Source organism: Periplaneta americana, chromosome 15 (genome assembly GCF_040183065.1).
Source record: "Periplaneta americana isolate PAMFEO1 chromosome 15, P.americana_PAMFEO1_priV1, whole genome shotgun sequence".
In the NCBI taxonomy this organism is placed as follows: Eukaryota; Metazoa; Arthropoda; class Insecta; order Blattodea; family Blattidae; genus Periplaneta; species Periplaneta americana.
Window position 1 is genome coordinate 58,989,397 of NC_091131.1, and position 21,435 is coordinate 59,010,831.

Below are 21,435 nucleotides of genomic sequence, written 5' to 3' on the forward strand. Positions count from 1 at the left end.
TCCGGTGTTTCCACAGACATAAGCAAGTTCACGCTCCGACTGCACTCTCTAGCTCCACAACCGGTTTTGGAGTTTACAACTCTGACACTACTGATCTAGGCTATAAGTCAACTTTTGTCTAGATTAGAATTTTGCTATTATATGTATAGGCTATGTGAAAATAATTTCAAATATGGAAATCACTGACCATAAAATTATAATTAATAATGTTCATAAGCTTGTATTGTTGTGCGCATATGAAATATTAAAAATATAATCTGAACAATTTTTACATTGGTTTTTGTGAGTGAAATGGTGAAAGAATTTTGTGAACATCTCAAAAACTGAGTTATATCAATTTTAGTAAACACTGTATATTTACGAGGTGGTTTTCTATTAAATTTCCCCTCCCCCCCTTTTAATTCTCAAACACTTTATCAGTAGATTTAAAGTTTCGTTTACTTAATTGTGACATATTAAAAGTATAAAGAATTAAACAAATAACAAAGAAATTAGAAGGAAAATTGCAGCAATTTCAGAAGAAGAACTAATGCATGTTAATGTAAATTTTCTTAAAAGGTGTGAGAGATATGTGACGGCACATGGGCAGCATTTCTAACCTCGTTTATGACAAAGATAGGTGGTTATTGTAATTGTAATTTGCATGAGCAATCTATGCGCTTGACTTAAGGGGCTATGAATGTTCGACTCTGCCGACAAACAGCGTGCTTCCAGTCGCCACGCGCGTGACCGCACTCTCACGGATGAGCGTCTATTTGAAGGCTCTGTAGAAGACAGAAAGAAGATCGAGGAAAAACGGAATAAACATAGTGGAATATTAATTGTACTCCCCTTATAAAATTGTTGGGAACAAAATATGTATAAATTGCTTTCAATACATGGATATATACACTGTTATTGAAATATTTAGTATTTCTATTCGATGTACCTTAACTCATTGTAGGAATGCAGATATCGCATTTTTCCTTTTTCATCCCACCATTCAGACGACAACTTGCTAAAATTTTCAACTTGATCTTCATCTATGGTAGACCCTTCATCATTGTGGGCTGTGTGCTTTATAAACGTGGGTACTCTGTAAAGAGGAATAAAATTAATATCCAATAATAATTATTTCTGTTATGAAGTTTAGTCAGATTTTTACCAAGTGCTTGCATTTAATTTCCTTATTGTTTCTTTGATAGTTTTGATAAATAATTACTTTTTAGTGTCGTGTATAAACTCCTAAACTTAACATGCAGAGATGGTTATCGTTACGATATAATTAATTACATTTCTTATTACTTTAAATTGTTTCTAACAAATTAATAGTTCGCCAACTGTTTTAGGTATGTAGCAGTTAAATACGTAGGCAAAAGTCGCCCACCATAGGAATTTACGGTAGGATGAACTGTTAAGGCTGGTTCACAATAAACCGGAAACGAGAATCGGAACGAAAACGAAAACGGTAAATTGTTAAAATGTGTACATTTAAATGTGAGCATTCACAATTAACCAAAAGCTTGCCGGAGCCCGGGATCGGGAACGGAGAGTTGGCCAAGTTTCAACTTTGGCGTTCACGTTTCCGATCACAGCCCACTAGATTCATTCTATTGCCATCTAAAAGCTATTTTGTCGTCATATATATTTTGTAGCAAGAAGACCGTGACATAACCTATGCATTATTTTGTTCTGTGCTGTGTATCATGGAGCAAGTTTTATTTGATGAGATTCTAATATTGAGTGTTGAGGAAAATCCTCACATTTACGATAAGCGGCGCGCCTCGTATAAAGATGAGAAAGTGAAGGAGAATACGTGCTTTCAACAGCTGCATCTTTGAACACCATCGGAAGCGAATCATTTTATTACTGTATTGGTTGTATTATACACTACATATTCATGCTTCAAGTCAATAACTACTGTTGTGTTCATTTTTGTTCCATTACAAATGTTTCTTCTCTAATTATTTTATGTTATGGTAGACTTAAAATAGATTGTGATAATAAAGATGCATGGGCATATTTATAGTCCCGTACCTAATGAAATGTTTCAGTTGAAATTTCGAAGTTGGTTAACCTGTGTTTATGTTGGCTGCCTTTACTCATGAGAGAACGCCATTGGTCAATTATACACAAATAACATCAGAATGCGTAATATCGACTTTACATATCGTTATTGACATACATATCGATATGCATAGTCGTCTACGTTCTCGGTTTATTGTGAATCAAAAATGTTCATATTCACGTCCTCTGCTTCTCGTTTTCATTCTGGTTCTCGTTCCCGGTTTATTGTGAACCAGCCTTTAGGCTATAATTACTACACCTAATTGGTCACGATCATTCGTACTGACGTCTTTCTTTTTTGTTGCACATACAAAGGAGATAGGATAACATTGAAAACAAATTAACAAAAGATAGACGTGTTAGTAAAATCCGCGTCGATAGATCGATCAGTCAAATATAGAACAGTCATTCGCTTTAAAGAAATAGGAAGTGTTGCTGATTGCCCTCGAAATCCAGACCGAAGATCAGACAATATTGTTGCCAAATCTTGTAAGAAGCCCCAAAAATGAACAAGGGAGGTAAGTCAAGGAACGGAAATTAGCCGAAGATTCATTCATTGTGTTCTGCGCAAGGGCAGGTCTTTCACTGCAAACCCAGCATTCTCCAGTCTTTCCTATTTTCTGCCCTCCTCTTTGTCTCCGCATATGATCTATATCTCTTAATGTCGTCTATTATCTGATATCTTCTGCCCCGAACTCTTCTCTCGTTTACCATTCTTCCAGTAGGCAGTTTCTTCTCAACCAGTGACTCAACCAATTCCTTTTCCTCTATCTGATCAGTTTCAGCATCATTCTTTCTTCATCCACTCTTTCCAACACAGCTTCGTTTCTTACTCTGTCCATTTTACACGCTCCATCCTTCTCCATATCCACATTTCAAATGCTTCTATTCGCTTCTCCTCACTTCGTCATATTGTCCATGTTTCTGACCCATACAATGCTACACTCCACACAAAGCACTTCACTAGTCCCTTCATTAGTTATTTCTCCAGAGGTCCGCAAAAGATGCTCCTTTTTCTTTTAAAAGCTTCCTTTGCCATTGCTGTTCTCCTTTTGACTTCCTGGCAGCAGCTCATGTTACTGCTTATAGTAAGTTACACCCCAAGTATTTGAAGCTACTCACTTGCTCTACTGCCGCATTTAGAATTCGCACGTTTACCTTTTTTACTTTTCTTCCTGTGACTATGGTCTTCGTCTCGTTGGCATTTGTCTTCATTCCATACTGCTCACAGCTGTCATTTAGCTCCAGTAGCATATCCCTTAGTATCATCTCTTCATCTGCCAACAACGTCATATCAGCAGCAAAACTTACACACTATATTCTTCTTCCTCTTACTACCACTCCTCCCATGTTCTGAAAACAGTTCTTCATTAAATCCTCCAAGTAGATGTTGAACAGTGTAGGTGATAAAGGCCATCCTTCCCGTACTCCTCTCCCTATTTCACTTCCTTCTGACATTTCTTCTTCTATCCTGACTTTGACTCGTTTCATATAAAGCAGACGTCTCCAAAAGCGTACTCGCGAGTAAGCCCCTGAACGGAACCGAAGCCAGTACGTAATAAGCGCGCTCCACCTCACCCATCCCCACCTGTACTGTACTCAATGTTTATGTGCAAACGAAGAGCAGTGGTGGACTGCCATTATCATTATGTTGGTCAGAGTGTTCGACCTTTTCACAATGTCTTCTAATCATGGACGTAGTACATTCAAGGATGAAAGGGAAGAGAAATATATTTTCGTGTTAATGGGGAGAATATGAAATGTTTAATTTGTTCGTAAAATCTTAAGGGCGTGTTAAAATTCAACATGCGACGACACTACTCGACTCTTCACAAAAAATATCATAAAATTACAGGCATGCTGGACATGTGAAAATAATTTATTTTGGGACGTCTGTATAACTGTTGGTTATACATAATAATCAGTAGGGCCTATATTACAATACGTTTACACTTAGTTTCGCATGATATACTTATAGTTTTTCGTTCTATTTTAGGTGAAATACATACAAATATTTTGATAAATTTGAAACAAGAAAATACAAACACAAATCACACAAGTATCCTCAGTCTTAAACAAAAAAACTTTTTGCTAGCTATGTTCTAACTTGGAATATTGGAAAATCAATTAAGCCCTTTACAGAATGAGCATTTGTAAAATCGTGCATACAGAATGTCTTCTAGATGTAATGCGAAATGAATTATTACATTATTGAATATTTCTCATTCAAAAGTAGAAGCTTCATAGTATGTCAAAATAATATACAAATGTATGCTATGTCTTATCTTTTTGATGTTATTATTTGTAAACATAAGGAGATCGTTGTCGCAATCCCTCACTGACCGCTCTCATCTGTTGAGGTACGAGTCTCTCCCCCTTCTCTACAGCACACTGTGTTCGTCGGGCAGCATCGAGATACGCTTTTTGGAGATCTCTGATATAAAGGTTTCTGAATAGCCTCTTCTCTCTCCAATCCACGCCACTTTTCTTTAGGATCTCTATCAGTTAATTCCAATCCATTCTGTCAAACGCCTTTTCTAAGTCCACAAATTTATCTTTCGCCGATTGTTCATTATTATTATTATCTTCATTCTATATTATTCTGTCATACCATATTTATCTAATACCGGTATTTTATTTATAGTCTCAAAGTGCCCATAAAATTCAATATTTATCATAAACACATAACTGTCCGACGCGGCGTGTGCAGTTTAGTACTCATTATGGCCAACAGAGTGTTACAGTTGTCACGAACGTCGAATATAATACAAAACCTCTGAACGTTCGGTAGAAGTTCAACATAAGAACGAAAGCAACGTAATGTAACGCAAACTAACGTTGATCGTAATCTCAGCCTAAATATACGAGACATACTATAAAATCATTGCGAACGAAAGTCGTATATGCAGGTATTGAATCCACTCGGACTATACTGTGGTTCATTTTTGTTCCATAATAATATGAGCAGATGATGTGAGAATATAAAGAACACGAAAAGCATTATCGCAACTCGGGACAATAGCTCGTCGACTAGGCACTATCAGCAAGGTCATACGCCAAAATCTATGGTTTCAGCTGTATATGCTTGTATTAATGAATAACTCCACAAATGGCCTGTAAGTAACCGGTGACTAACCACTACATGAGTTGCCTCCCCATCGCCAATATTTTAATGAATGTTGAAATTCTACAATTTAAAGAATAAGCTGAGGAATCTTTATTACAATATCTCCACAAAGAAGGGAAGAACTCTTCCGTACAGTAGTAACCTTCTTCTTATAACATGTTCAAAACTTATGATTTGATAGTATTCTTTTTTGGGAATATTTTATATCTTCCTCTCCATAAAAAATATCTAAAAATCGGAGCGGCCCCCACTCGAGCTGTGCCGTCCCTCCCTAAGGATGACGCTACCCATACAGGTACTTGCAAAAAATATGAAATCGGATTTCCTTTTGCATTTGATGACATGATGTTACCTTAGCCAGCTTAACAGTGCAAATAATGGCCAAAAGAAGAACACAAGCACTCGAGACATGATGCCATCTTCCATGATTTGGAGCAACTGTAAAAAAAAAAAGTCCAATATTATTTACGTCCACCGCTTTGAAGCAACGGTTAGCATTCCTGACCGTGAAATGAGTGGGCCCGGGTTCAAATCATGGTTGGAACAAGTTACCTGGTCGAGGCTTTTTCCGGGGTTTTCCCTCAACCCATTAACTTTCGGCGCTGGACCCAGAACTCATTTCGCTGACATTATTACCTTCATCTCATTCAGACGCTGTATTACCATTGCAGTTGAAAAGCGTCCTAAAATAACCAAGTGTGTGTGTGTGTGTGTGTTTTTACAGCCTAGCTGACATAAGTTTTCTTGAAGTATATAAATCCATTACGTTTTACAAGTAATTAAAAATACCTGCTTTCGTTTAAATAAGTCCTATGAGTTAAATGCAGTATAGATTATAGAGATCTGCACGAACCGAAATTTTTAGGCCCAATCTGAACCAGTCCCGAACCTGACTCGAGATTAGTCCGAAACCCGAGATTATCTTTGAAAGACACGGGGAAGTACAGAATTAATACACGAGGCGTAGAAACAACCGTATTCATAGACATTCTTCGCGCGCGCTTCCGGTGGATGATCAGCGAACTAACGTTTTTCGTACTCCTAAACCAGTGTTAGCGATATGATATAATACGAACAAAGAGTTTGTAATACTTACTAGAGACACATACCCTTGAGTGGCAGGCAAGAAAAATGTCACAAATTGAACCGGCTAGCATCCGCCATTAAAGGGAGTGCTTGCGGCGCGAAATTCTAAAACAGTACCACAATACATTGATGTAGCCTGGTGATAGACGCTGTTTTAAACATCTTTTACAAAGGATGAGGCGTGATGAAATAAACGTGAATGGAAGAGGAGCGCTATATTTATCAAAGTATTATAATGGCGATATTCTAAAAAATAAATTAAAACACCATATACACTCGGGATAAGTATGTAAAATATTGAATAATGACAATGTCAACATTAATTTTCAGTATTACTAGTATTGTTTTAAAGACATAATAATGGATATTTACTGTAATAAATATCTATATGATCTATATTTCAGTCCTTTCATGCAAAGGAAGAGGAAGGTATATGGTGCTTAGAAAATATTTAGTAGTGAAACATGAGATCATAAAAATTCTGGAAACTGATGTAAAATAAAAGAATAATATCATAAAACAATCTATTCATTGTGTAATTGATGACCACCAAGTTAGAGGTCAGTACAGACTTTTTAATACAATTAGTAGAAGTAATAGTGGGCTTAGTAGTAGTGGTAATAATAGACCTAGTAGTAGTGGTAATAATAGACCTAGTAGTAGTGGTAATAATAGGCCTAGTATTAGTGGTAGTAGTAGGCTTAGTTTTTGTGGTAATAGTAGGCCTAGTAGTAGTGGTAATAATAGGCCTAGTAGTAGTGGTAATAATAGGCCTAGTAGTAGTGGTAATAGTAGGCCTAGTTTTGGTGGTATTAGTAGTGAGACCTAGTCAGTGCTAGTGGTAATAATAGATCTAGTAGTAGTGGTAATAGTAGGCCTAGTAGTGGTAATAGTAGGCCTAGTAGTGGTCATAGTAGACCTAGTAGCAGTGGTAATAATAGGCCTAGCTAGGCCATCAGCTATATTTTCACTAATTTCTTTGCATTTAATATAACCAAAAATTAGAAGTACATGCTGCACAAAACGGAAATTACATGATTAATTCATTTATTGTGAAACAAAACAGTTTTAGACAGATATAGTCTGCGGATTTTCTTATGCACTCTGCTATTATAATCCACTGTAATGTTATGGCACCTAACCCTTACATACATTGTTGAAATCAACCTTATAAACCTGATTAATGTGTTTCTGGAAAAACTTTTATCCGAGAAATATTCCGACGTTCTGTAAACACATTCAAAGGAGGAACTGCATTTGGAACATTCTTCCAAATATTAAGATATGCATGCTTTCCTGAGCATCCTACAATAGTAGCTATGTTATAACAATTATTTGCGGCGCAGTATTTCACCATTTTCTTATTATTTCCCTTCAAGTGTACTTCTATTTATTCGTACTCCTCAATAAACATGAACTGCTTGCACTCCCGGCGAAGCATCAACTCCCTTTAATGGTGGCCGAACAGCGGTTCAATTTTGTACGCGAAACTAGCGCCGTTGGTGTCTCTAGTTATATATTACAAACTCTTTGAATACGAATCCTGTACAAGTAATCAGTCGATAGCCGGGGCTAGATTAGCACGCTCGTAGCGCGGGCTAGCGAAATGTCTATGAATAGCACCCTAAATGAGCTACTTAAACTTGTTTATTTTGTACCGTGACCAGACTTACTGATAAAGCAGAAGCCAGAGACCAGAGGGGTCAGCTGCTATTAGAGTTGAGCTTAAATGAAATTTTCAAGTATCTGTGACAACTGTGACTGTGACAATTAAATATCTGTGACTTTTATCGGTGATTTTGTCACACCGATATTTTATATCGATAAGAAGCACAATATGCCTGAATTATAAAGATATTTTGTCACACCGATAAAAATTAACAGGAAATATTGAAGAGCAGTGTAATGTGAATACGATTTCTCTATACACGCCACACATCAGTGATTTATATGGGAAAATCCAACAAATATATTATGTACATGTACCGTTAACAAATAAATACTTACCTAGCTGAACAGTAACATGTCAAAAGTTAACCTCATGTACCAAGAGGTTATATTGTAGTTGATTGTAGATATGGAATCAGTTGATAATTTTTAAATGTAGTTGGGTATGGAGAAATTGAGGTTATGTGATTATCCTAATCGTTTTAAAAATTGATCCTTTTTATTGTATATAATATAATGGATAAATTATTTTAAGTCTTGCATTAACATTATAATATTGAGTCATAGAATAAAAATTAACGAAAGATAAGTATTCGGAAAAACATTAGAAAATAATTACAAAACAAAACAGTTATTCAGACAGGATTTTACAAAAGATAAAGTACTGGTAACCAATGGTATTATTTAAATCGTGTAATCACTATATAATTTATAATAAGATGGTGAAACTAGCGCTGAAGTAGTTTCGGCGATTCCGAACGTGAAAATCGTTGCATTTATAAGGAATTTTTTTGTGGAGATGCAGTTGCTCGGGTTAAACTAGCGCTGAGGTAGTTTCGGTGATTTCGGAAGTGAAAATCGTTGAATTTGATTTTTTGTGGAGATGCAGTTGATAGTATATCCAAGGCATAACAAAGCCTAACCTGTCACAGATTCGTATATGCAAGGTGTATACGCGGAGTACGAAGGGAACTATCTCAACGCTAGTTTAGTCGTTGATCGTATATGTCTAGGCATAATAAAAGCTTAAACTAACCAAACCTGACCTGTCACAGATTCGTATATGCAAGGTGTATAAGGGGAATACGAAGGAAACTACCTCAAGGTTAGTTTAGCCAAATAAGTTGCCCATCATATTAGCCAGTTTTGTCTCGTTCGGTTTTAATTCTATAGGTACTGTTGTCGGCTTGTGAGAAATACTTCGATAGTTCGGAAGAGCATAACGTTCAGTGACACGGAGTGAATTAATATGATTTACGTTTGATACCCCTTATTTTTAAACGTAATTAATTATCCCGTTTATGTGTAAGTGTAGGCCTATTTTAAAAGTGTGCAAGGGCAGTGAGAACGATTTGATGGAGCAGTGTCTGCTAGATGTCAGATCTTTTTGGAATTTATAAAATTGACAATTTTTGCTAACTACCCCATATTATTACATTTAAAAGTTGAAAATTACTTGCAAGTTGATGATTTTAACAATATCTAGACAAATATCACTAAATATAAAGTTTATACCATTGATTTGGCCTATTAATTGGAGTGAAATAACACCCAACACGAGTACCAATGAATAATTTCGAGGGAAAAATTGTTCCGGGGCCGGGTATTGAACCCGGAACCTTTGGTTAAACGTACCAACGCTTTCCCACTGAGCTACCCGGGAACTCTGTCGGGTAGAGCATAACGTTCAGTGTGACACGGAGTGAATTAATATGAGTTCCCGGGTAGCTCAGTGGGAGAGCGTTGGTACGTTTAACCAAAGGTCCCGGGTTCGATACCCGGCCCCGGAACAATTTTTCCCTCGAAATTATTCAAATTAACTTTACAGGGAGTTATTCCTGAAAGCTTAATTTGCACGAGTACCAATGTCAGGAAGCACTGTGCGATTTCCTAAGAGTTAATAACCATAAACAACATACCGGTAATGAACTTATTACAAATAATTTTGTGTTCCCCGAGATCTTCACATTTTCATATTACTGCGAATTTATATTAACGTATAAGTATTTTCCACTCAATTTTTACGCAGTAACAATATTTTTTTTTATTTATAGCCTACTTTTAATTACAAACAGAATAGTTACAGGAGCCTACAACATTATTTTAATAACATTACCTGTACTTCTCTCATTTATGTATGATCCAGTTTTAATGTATAGCTCTAACACGAACAGTGCATGCTAGTATTAATATATACAGATTAACTATGAAAACAAAATGTCAGATTCATGATTATATTATTATAATGCCGCTAATAACTTTGCAACACATCATCACTTTGAAAAAAATAATATTGAACAAAATATCACGAAAAAATAATCAAATACCACCGCCCGATTGCTGTTATTGTATCATGCGCATGCGCAAACCCACGACGTAGAGGAGAAAATATCAGTCACAGAGTACTGAATACGGAGCAGATTTCGATAGCGATATTTTGTCACAGATATTTCGCGTCATCAGTCACAGGTTTATCTGTGACAAAAAAATACCTGTGACAAAGCATCGGTTTGTGAAATATCGGCCATCTCTAGCTGCTATAGATGTCATTCCAGTAGCAGCATGAGAAAGAGTAATCTACGAGTCTGCCAGGTGTGTGTGATAGAGACGATACAAATGCCATTATGTAGCCTACACGAAATCGAACTAAGTAATAACTTACCGTACTGGTAGTTTACTGTTCTGGATGGGTGCCGGATGGACATCTAATCGTGCCTGTACTAAAACCTTCGTTTTATTTTTTTAATCAATACATAATTCGCGGGGGGAAAAAATTCAAGGCCAGGATCCAGCCCAAACTCGACAAGCATAAGTGAACTTCAACCCGAGTCCATCCATTGCCGTAACACTACAACCACATCATCCTCCACCGCCATTACAAGACTGATTTATGTTTCTGCTTCTAGTCTGCCATGACTCTAATGTTCTCGGAAAAAGCAAACGTTTTTGTTTCCAGCAAAAACAATTTAAGCAAAATGATTTTTTGGAAAACAAAATTGTTTTCGGTTACAGCAAAAACGTTTATTCTTAACCCTTTACCTGGTAGTGGGAAGTAGGCCTATATTTCCCACCAAATTAATTAATTCACTCCGTCTGCGGGAAAACGTCTTACCACTTTTTTTTTAACTTTACTTGTATACCTGGGGCTACTAGTCACTCCACATATTATTTTGAGCCTATTTTGTACAATGCCTTTTATTTTGTATTATATTCTTTGTTGTTGTTGTTTAGTCAACTGTCCAGAATTTATATCACCTCTGACAGCCATCACTAACACAATGACAAGAAACGGCTATAACAACTTACAAACATGCCTATATACTTGGGGCCTATCTCATAAAAGTAATAAATTAATACTATTAGTTAATAATATTAGTAAAGTGTTTCATGAAGCAACAGAGGTAATGAAAGTTATTAATACTATTGGCGTTAGTTCCATGAGTGTATTTTAACTAATAATTTCAAAATTGGTGAAAAGTAAATGCAGTGTAGGATTCGATCTTGAAGATAAAACAGTGGAAATGTTTGAAATGGATAATTCCGACTCAAATAGTGATGTCTCATCAAACTCTTTTTATTTCTTTTCCCCATTTTAAAAAGTATCAGAGACAAAATGAATGACCATCTCTTCGTACTTACAAATGACTGTCACAGGCGCCAATGTAGATGGACCAGGTTGAAATTGAAAGCCATAAAATCTATTACATTACCTTTTATGTTTAAAATGATAAAAAAAAAAACTGATTTTTTTTATCTAATTGGGAAAGAGAAACAACTGGAAAGGGTGAAACCTAAATTAAATTACAGTATAGAACTATTATTAAGCAATTATGTTTCACAATATTTTATGTTGTCATTTGACGTAACATTCTTCCCTCCTATCACTTTATCATTTTTTAAAATTACAATAATAGTTTAGAAATATATGCCTAGGCCTATTGGTCACAGCAAGTGTCTCCAATTGTCTTAAGAGTAGTTTTAAAAGGACATGGGATATCTACATCATAAAATAATATTAACATTTTTTGTATTGAAATGTTTTTTTCAATGTATACGACAACCTGAATCTATAAAATTGTACATACTTTTCGCTAATTAACATTGTGAAGATATTGGTGAGCCAAAGTAACTAACTGTCAGCTAAAAACGAGAGGATTTATTAATTCAGTCACTCATCTATGTTCTACGTGTGCAGGAACGCTGGAACGTTAAACCACTACTATGGATAAACTAAAAGTAACTTACGAGATCTTTAGAGTACCTTCAATTCCACATCACAATATTTAACGAGAACATTATTTGCATTTTGTACAGTCAGGCAACTTCTTGAGGATACTGCTTGCAATGTAATCGGTAATAAAAAAATTAAGACAATTTGAGTATGTTTATTCGTGTCATTATAACATTAATCTTCTACAACACCTTCAAACTCCTCAATATTTTCCAGGAACGACTTCACCGCATAAGTACTTATGTCCTTATTGCGTTACTGAATTATTTATTTTTGGTGCGGAATCATTTTTGTGTGTTTATTTACTTACTTTTGTACCAGTATTTTTTTTTTAATTTTAAAATATTTTTTATATACCGGTAAGTACTTGCGCAGTACTCCGAAGTATGACGGAACTTGAAATTGCGATAAGGTGCTTTGCAAGGACTACTAAGCCTATCATTTAACTGTCCCAAGGCTACTACAACATTGTTATCAAAATCTTTCACTGCTTAACTTTTTTGTATAGTTCAGTGGTTCCCAACCTTTTTTGACTGACGACACACTTTACTGAATGCCCACGATATCGCGACACACTTACTTGTTTTTATTAGGAACTAGCCGTACCCGTGCGCTCCGCTGCACCCGTTAGAAATAAATGTAAAGTAATTACATAATTAAGATAGGACATTTGATCCAGAGAACATTCGTGTTTGATAGAAGGATAAATCGTTTAATATGTTACTTAATTTAAATTGCATTTAAATGATTATTAAAATGCGATCATTTGGTCCAGAGACCACTCATTTGGTGCAATGACAATTCCTTTAATATGTTTCTTAATTGTTATTACCAATTATTTTTGGAAAAACGAAAATTACCAGAAAAATTTTGGCTACAGATTTATTATTATGTTATGTTATATATTATATTATGTTTTATATTATTATATTATATTATATTATATTGTATTGTATTGTATTGTATTGTATTGTATTGTATTGTATTGTATTGTATTATATTATATTATATTATATTATATTATATTATATTATATTATATTATATTATATTATATTATATTATATTATATTATATTATATTATATTATATTATATTATATTATATTATATTATAAAGTGTGTTGATAACGGATATACTCCAATAAGAAAGTTTTTAATATGTTGTGGGAGCTCTTGAATCTCAGGAGGAACAGCTTTTACAACAGCGCAACATAATCTACTTGGCTCATTACCCAATTTTTTTGCATTGCATTTATTGCATATATATTTTATGTATTTTAACACGATTCAATTGAGCATAGTTAAAATTTTAATTATAAAATAATGGATTGCTAAGCTAACGTACTATTACTGCATACTAAATCAATACACTCTCGTTGTTCGTTAATTCTCTGAGATGAAAATTAATGTGTGCATAAAAATTATTTTAGGAAATACAGGAAACGAATGTACAGAATAGCCTATCACGTTTTCTGTGCATAAGAAGCTATTTTAATCTTACCTGTTCTCAATTCACTCAGAAGTTAATGTAATAACATTATAGCATTATGTCCATCCAGAGAAACTACATTTTCCAATGGTGAAATAATAATTAATTATACAAATCGGTTAATTTAGCTTCCGGTGTTACTTCATACAAACACAGAAACATTCTTTGTAGGCTGTTTCATGGCTTTCGATTGTTGTGTCCAAGACTCCTTATAGACGAAGTCATTTGTTTTTTATTTCATTATGCCGCCTTAGATGGCAATTATTTTAATTTTAAAATTCATATATCTCATTAAATATCAGTCCTATCAAAATTTTTCATAGAATAACACTTATCAGAAATCATTTTTAAAGAAACATTTGTTATGTAACATTTTTCACAAAAATCAATAATAAGCGAGATATTTCGATTTATTTAATTCAGGTCCCCTTATAACCCCCCTTTCATATAACGTATTTTGAATGCCATATAGCTTAAAATCTAAGTTACAACGAACTTAATTTATATTCCAATTTTCATCGAAATCCGTTCAGCCATTATCGCGTGAAAAGGTAACAAACATCCAGACAGACATACAAACAAAAATTTCAAAAAAGCTATTTTCGGTTTCAGGATGGTTAATTATACATGTTAACACCAATTATTTTTGGAAAATCGAAAATTACCAGAAAAATTTTGGCTACAGATTTATTATTGTTATAGATAATATAATATTAGCAACTAATGCTTTTCTTCTGGAGAAAATGGTGGTGGAACTCCGTGTAGAATGTTTTATAGCGGACCGGGAGGTAATTACTGTTCACTGCACGTGAATTTTGTTGTTTTCAACCTCCAGTTTGTCCAACTAAGACTTTCGAGATCTAAGCGGAATTCAAAGAAAAGTTATTCACACATATTTCGGTTCCATGATGAAAAATGTAACAAACAGGTGCCGGAATGCCGTTCCAGAGCGTTCCGTCAGAAAAGAGCACTAATAACCATTTCTATTTAGTGTCGAACAACCAGTGTTGTAAATAGGTCGATGTTAACACGCAATCGAAAATTCTAAAAAAAAAAAATAATAATAATAATAATAAACAGCAACTTGAGTGGCATTAGAAAAAAAAAGGCATGTGTCAAAAATCTCAACCTGTCTATGGTGATGTCCGATAAAAGTTTTTATTATAGTTTTCGGAAATTCACCTATTTAAATTAACGTGAAGTCTGCGCTTGGTGGGTTGCATAGAGTTTCTCTATACGTGGCCTTATGATTGACAGGCCAACACGTAAATCATCTTCAAGATGCAGCAGTCTGTTACTTTGTTTAGAATTCACTATTTTCATGGTATAAAATGCTGATTCACATAAGTATGACGACGTTGAAAATGGCAGTTCTAAATTTCTTCTTAGTTTATTCGGCACCATCGACTGATTTTACAAAACATATGACACTTTGGATTTTGTTTATACAGTAAAACCTCTATTATTCGCGGTAATGAAGGGGGTGGACTAAACGGTTAATCGAAAAAATCGGATAATCCGTATCATAAAAAATATTTTCGTAAATTAAGAGAATAATACTTGTACTGTCGTAATTTTCTCTGTGGTCTTATGTTTAACATGCGAGATAGTGGCTCAGAAGTTCACTCGTTAAGTCTAGTTGTCAAGAGGCAAGGGAACTCTTTGCAATGGCTGTCAGCAAAAAGATAGCAGTAGTAGAGGTCTCATATTGTAGATTTACATAGGCCTACTTTATAGACTACACTTTATCCTTGATTTTTTTTTTTTTTTTTTTTTTTTTTTTGTTATTAAACCGCGCATAGTTGTAACACCAATCTCGTATTCTGATGCGAGATGAACCACAGTTTCTCTTTTTCCAAACTGCTCAATTATTTGCATTTTTGTCGATACTTATTTATTTATTTTATTTATTTATTTAACAATAACATATACATAAAAACGTTACATTAAAATACCCCGAAAGAGCAAAGCTCGTGTTCGGGGACAGTTCCGTTACATAAATATACATACTTTGTAGACAAAATACTTAAGAAAAAAGGTCACATAAAGATGATAATAAATTTAGTAAGTAATAATACTAGTAATAACTGAGTGAAAAAAGAGATGATGTTAAGATTGGTGGATTAATATTAAATTATTATTAGTAGTATAATTTTTAGTACAGGTCATGTTGATATAGTAACCAAGATAAGATAGAAAAAATATACTTAGGAGAGAAATAAACTTGTTTTACAATACATGGCACATAATATAAATACAGGGAAGTCTGTCATTAATTTTTTTAATTCTGGATCTGAAAATTTCATTGCTTAAAGTAGTCAGTTCTGGATGAAATTGTATTATCAAATTATAGCTATAGACGTGGACCATAATTTGTACTATGTAGTAAAGCAGCAGATGTGAAACATTTAGGTTCAACTAATTTAAGAATTTCATTTCGTCTTGTATTATGATCATGAGGCTGAGCTACAAAATTCATTCTATTTTTATGATAGATAGCACAACACGTTTTCTTTTGACATTGTGAGTACATTTTATATAGAAGTTGAATAAACCAAACTGTGTAAGTGTAAAGGCATGTAATAACACACTCTAGAAAAAATACGTACTAATATAACGTAAAGTTGTACTTAATATCTTTCTGTAGCAAAAAGAAAAAAAAAAGCGAGAGACAGTCGGATAATCCGCCAATCGGTTAATAGGATGGCGGAAAATCGGGGTTCTACTGTATTCATCTCCACGCCACGAAAAACTATATTCCAAGTATTCATCACTATGTTTATGAAACGCAGTATGTTTTTGCGAACCCTGAAAGGAACTTTCGCTCACATTATTTGAATTAGCACTGCTGTCATCTAATCCAGAACTTAATTCAGATTGTGTTTTTTAAATTAAAAATTTGTCCATAAAAATCTCAATAAAGCACTTTTAATAAAGTAATCGCACTATTTGTTCTAACGATTATAAACTCTGTTTATTACTAAGTGGGAAGAGTAAACGAATTACTAAGCTTTGTTGCAGGTGTTTACTTTCATTGGAATTATCGCCAGGCAGAAAAATTAAACTGTGCAATGTTGTAGGTGTTCACGTCTCATTGGTAAAGTCTGTCTCAAAATAAAATCTACCATATCAAAGACGTCGTTGTAAATAAAAAATAATACGTTGTAAAGAGACTTTCTGGACAGCATAAAATTTATTTTTCAATTTCAAAATTTTGCGACGCACTCCATGGGGCTGGGCGACACACCCGTTGGGAACCCCTCCTTAGTTAACACGTCCCGCATCCTGCCTAGGACCCGCGTGACGGAATACGCGCTGGTTCGAGTCTTCGTGATGGAAGAAATTTTCTCATGAAATTTCGGCCAGTGTATGGGACCGGTGCCCACCCAGCATCGTGATGCACTTGGGGAGCTACGATAGGTAGCGAAAATCCGGTTTCGCAAACCAGCTACAACGGCTGGGGGGATCATCGTGCTAACCACACGATACTTCCATTCTGGTTGGATGATCATCAACCTCTGCTTCGGCATGTGGATGTGAGGCCAGCAGCCGGCTGGTCGGTCTTGGCCCTTCAAGGCTGTAGCGCTATGGATTTACTTTATTTTCCCTTAGTTAATACGCTTCTGTGACTGATGTACTGTCAGTGGCGGTGCGTCAATAAGAGCACAAGAGCACGTGAACACCTTGTTTCCATTAATGCACGACTAGTTTTATTATTTAATACCGTATTGACGTAGCGGGAATGTATAATATGAGAATCGAGTATTTTAAACTTCCCGCATCTTGCATAAACTTCTTATGTAAACTTGGCAACATCCGTTCACGTACAAGCCGTGCTCTTTTCAAGAAGGTTGCAGGAATTTCACGCATGCGCAGGAGAAAATTGTCTTTCACTGGCCGCTTATGACCCGTCAAGAGCACAAAGCATTAAGTGAACAGTGAATCTATCCTACAGATGTCAGGTGCATCGATGCTATCGTTCACGTGATATATCTCGAGGATGAAATTTAATAGTCTGTATTCTAGCCTGTAGGTGTCAGCATCTCGCTGTCGGAACCAACTCGTTGGTCGGAACGTTTACTTTATGTGGTTGTGTGTACAGTGCTGCTACGAGAGTGTAGTTTGTGAATGACTATACTTCAGTGTCAGCATAATAGCATAGTTTGGCTTTCAAACACGTGCTGGCTGAATGTGGTGGTGGTATGAATTTAAGTATCTGTATGGTAGTGTATAATATTTAAGAATAATATTTACTGGCATGTAGGCTGTTTATAGTAATCAATCTATGGAATGGGATTACAGTACTGGTATAGGCTATAGTGTATCAGTGTGTTGTGAACCAAAATATTTTACTGAACACACGCTTTTGTAAATAACGGCACTGTTCTATGTATTCATTTTTAACAAACATAACAATGAACTCTGTTAAAGTAATTTGGAACAGTAAAGAACTGGGTAAACTGGCTTACCAGGAAAAATTGGAAATAAAAAGACTCAGTTTATTATTATTATTATTATTATTATTATTATTATTATTATTATTATTATTATTATTATTATTATTATTATATGTTCTTTTGAATTTATATACGGTTTTTTTCGATAGTGAAATATTTGAATAATGACATTTTATATTAGGCTAAACGTACGATTTAAAATTCTCTTCGATTTTGGAACACAAAATTGTGAACACATATATTTTATCACGAGCCGCCACTGTGTACTGTTTTTAGGATTTCTAACTTTTCATGAGCAGAGACGTGCACAATTAGGAATGACAAATGTCTGTTCACAATATTTTAGATTTATCAAATTGTTTCCTTTAAATAGATCAACTGTGTAACAAATAGCAGAAACAATAACTTCGAGTTTCAATGATTTACAATCCTGTCTGAAATAAATTTAATGATCTCCCAAACATTTATACATATTACGATTTACTCTGATGTTGCTATTAAACACAGACATCCAATCCTATTTTATTCAATATTTGTACAAGTTAACAGAGAGGATAATCAAACGCTCTCTAATTGTTAGAGAGTATTTGAGATAATATAAAAAGCTGTACACCAATACTTGGTTATGTTTGTCAGCCTTAACCTCAAATCATTTATTTCTGATGACTGTAAACGATATAAACACGCTATAACCACAGTCTACTATATACAGTCACGAAGCTTTGAGTTTTGAGGGTGCTAGAAACAATATACTGTGACGGTACTATTTTGAATTGTCTGTAATGAGGCGATATTAGCGATCCTAGTGGTGAGCAACTATCTAATGTTTGCATATTTACTACGTATTGAGCTTCGCGACTGTATATACTAGATCACTGTTTGCCACGCATGACCATCCACGACTTAGTCTCATATATAATGCGCTCATTAATAAATTAATAATATTACTGTATGTATTTTATGAGTTGTGTAAAACGTTTATGAAACAGAATTTAGTCCATTAATAATAGTACATTATGCAACGAGCCTATAATAGTAGTATATTAATATAGTCAAGTTTCATACGACTTTTTATGCTCGACCATATTTCTAACTTGAAATTATTCATAAGTATTCATGTTATTCTTATCTGACTGAGGAGCGGAACTGACCTTGTGCAATACCTTGTAAATTGTGAAATGTGCGCAGACGCGAAAGTATTGATCTTTTCCGAGAAACAAATGTCGACATTGACCTTGATATAGTCTAGAGAGTAAAATAAACATTAATCTTGATATAACCTTTAAATTGAATTAGACATCGAAAAACGAGATGACAAATTGAATTTATTTGAATATTATTTACAATTAACGCTAATTATTATAGTAACAGAACAGCTAGTAACAGCTAGTTGTCTTTCGATTGCATATTCGAGAATAATCGATACTTGCGCTTTCGTATTGCTACAATGGTATTTTCTAATTGGTGGAACACCTGAACTTTAATGAATAAGTTACTTTAATGAGGTGTATAATTACTACATTTCGGAATGGTCGAGCATAAAATTATTTTCATGACTGTAATAATATTACTTAATACACACATCAAAATTGTCTAAGGAACACAGTATTTTTCATTAATTCTCAATGAAGAAACACACTGTATGACATACAAGTATTATTATGCATTATTTATGTATAGAAAAACATTCTACACGGTATGAAAGTGTGTAATAATGTTTAAAAAACACGCATAACCTGTTCTCAGAATGAAAAGATTAAAGTTTTAAAATCTCAATGGTTTTAAATCTTTACAATACTGCTGTTTTTCTCAGCTTCACACAAAACCTTTGTCATTAATAACTAGTAGCACCACCTCTTGCATTCAGTACTGCTCGACACTTCTTGGCATTGAAGATATGAGATGAAAGATTTCATCTTGATCAATGTTCTGCCTGTGAATTTGGAGACGTGCGAACAGTTGATCGAGAGTTCTTTAGAACTCCTTTTTAAAATCCGGGGACTGAGCAGGCCATCCTAGAACTTGAATATTGCGTCTTCCCAACCATTGTGTTGTTGCTCTGGCAGTAGCATTGTCATGCATTAGAAGGAATTGAGGACCAATTTCTTCAGCGATGGGAAAGACTACAGGCTGCAATATCTCTTGAATGTAACGATTTGCTCCTAGTGTTCTTCAACTAAAACGAGGTCAGTCTTCCTGTGTGCCATTGTTCCTCCCTATATCATGTTAGAACGTCCTTGAAATTTATGAACTTCCTGTACAGCTGTCAAAAGAAAAAGTAGCCGCTCTCCTGAAACAAAGTTCCCTTCGGGTATCTTCGCTACAATTCGGAGACAGGCGATGTTACATGTTGTTGGACCACGTTGCCTGATATCTACAGTTATAATTGAAGTATTCTATGTGTTATTCGATAGCGTAATGGTAGCGTTCAGGCCTCTTATTCATGAGATCCTGCGTTCGACTACAACCTCGTGCTTTTTATGTTATTTTTTGTTCTGTTTTTGAGAGAGACAAACTATACATAATGGCTCCTTTCTCTTTCACGATTATTTTAATAATTAACATCAGGTCTCATGTTGCTGACACAACAAAACACAAGGTTCTCGATTTCCACGTCGAATAGCTGGACACCTCAATGGGCGACGGGCATTAAGACCTCTCTCGTGCAATCTGTTCCTAATGGTCTGGGTTGATACAATCACATTCCCAACATTCTGCAAAGCATTTCTTAACATGCTTGCAGTTGAAGTCCTTTCTCTCAAGGCTCTTAGGCACAGAAATCTGTCTTGTGCGGCGGTTGTAATTCTCGTTTACCTTAATGTTGTTCTTCTGGACTACCAAATTCACGATATCGACTCCACATTCTGGATATTACACCTCTTACAGTATTCAGAGCCCTCGCTGCGTCAGCTTGTGTCCAACGTTTTCAATTATACCAATTGCTGTAAACATGTTATCGCGGATTAAATGACGACGTTGAGAATTCATGTCTACTATTTGTTAATGTTTTACACTGTAGAAGTTACCCGAATTCTTCGTTATAAATGCACTAATCACCCTATCTGACGCACTAAAATAAGAAATTCCAATGTAATAATGTAAATAAACCAAACACTGGTTGCTATGGTGTCTGGTGCATAGATTAATTAATAACTCACTTATGTGTACCCAATACTTAGGACTTACTGTTCTCCAACCACGAGAAAGTCTCTGCGGAATGAAACGCAGCGGGGTAATGCTGTGAATGAATGTTGATGTCATAAGGTGTCATAAGGTCACACACGTGGGTACTCGTATCTCTATTGGCTAGCTCTCACAGCACAAGCAATA

The 21,435-nt window shown here is 34.9% G+C and overlaps 1 protein-coding gene and 1 long non-coding RNA gene across 2 annotated transcripts in view; one reads left to right on the forward strand and one right to left on the reverse strand.

Annotated features, from left to right (window-relative positions):
- Positions 1–21,435, forward strand: part of LOC138714990 (uncharacterized) — a 182,341-nt gene that overhangs the window by 146,832 nt on the left and 14,074 nt on the right. The gene's annotated exons all lie outside the window — the stretch shown is intronic.
- LOC138714985 (ubiquinone biosynthesis O-methyltransferase-like) overlaps positions 1–21,435 on the reverse strand; it is a 35,373-nt gene that overhangs the window by 13,223 nt on the left and 715 nt on the right. Inside the window, exons 2-3 of the mRNA XM_069847335.1 lie at positions 5,526–5,611; positions 929–1,075 (exon numbers count right to left, since the gene is read on the reverse strand). Coding sequence (XP_069703436.1) covers positions 929–1,075; positions 5,526–5,599 — 221 coding nt within the window. The 5' untranslated portion in view covers positions 5,600–5,611. The remainder of the gene's footprint in view (positions 1–928; positions 1,076–5,525; positions 5,612–21,435) is intronic.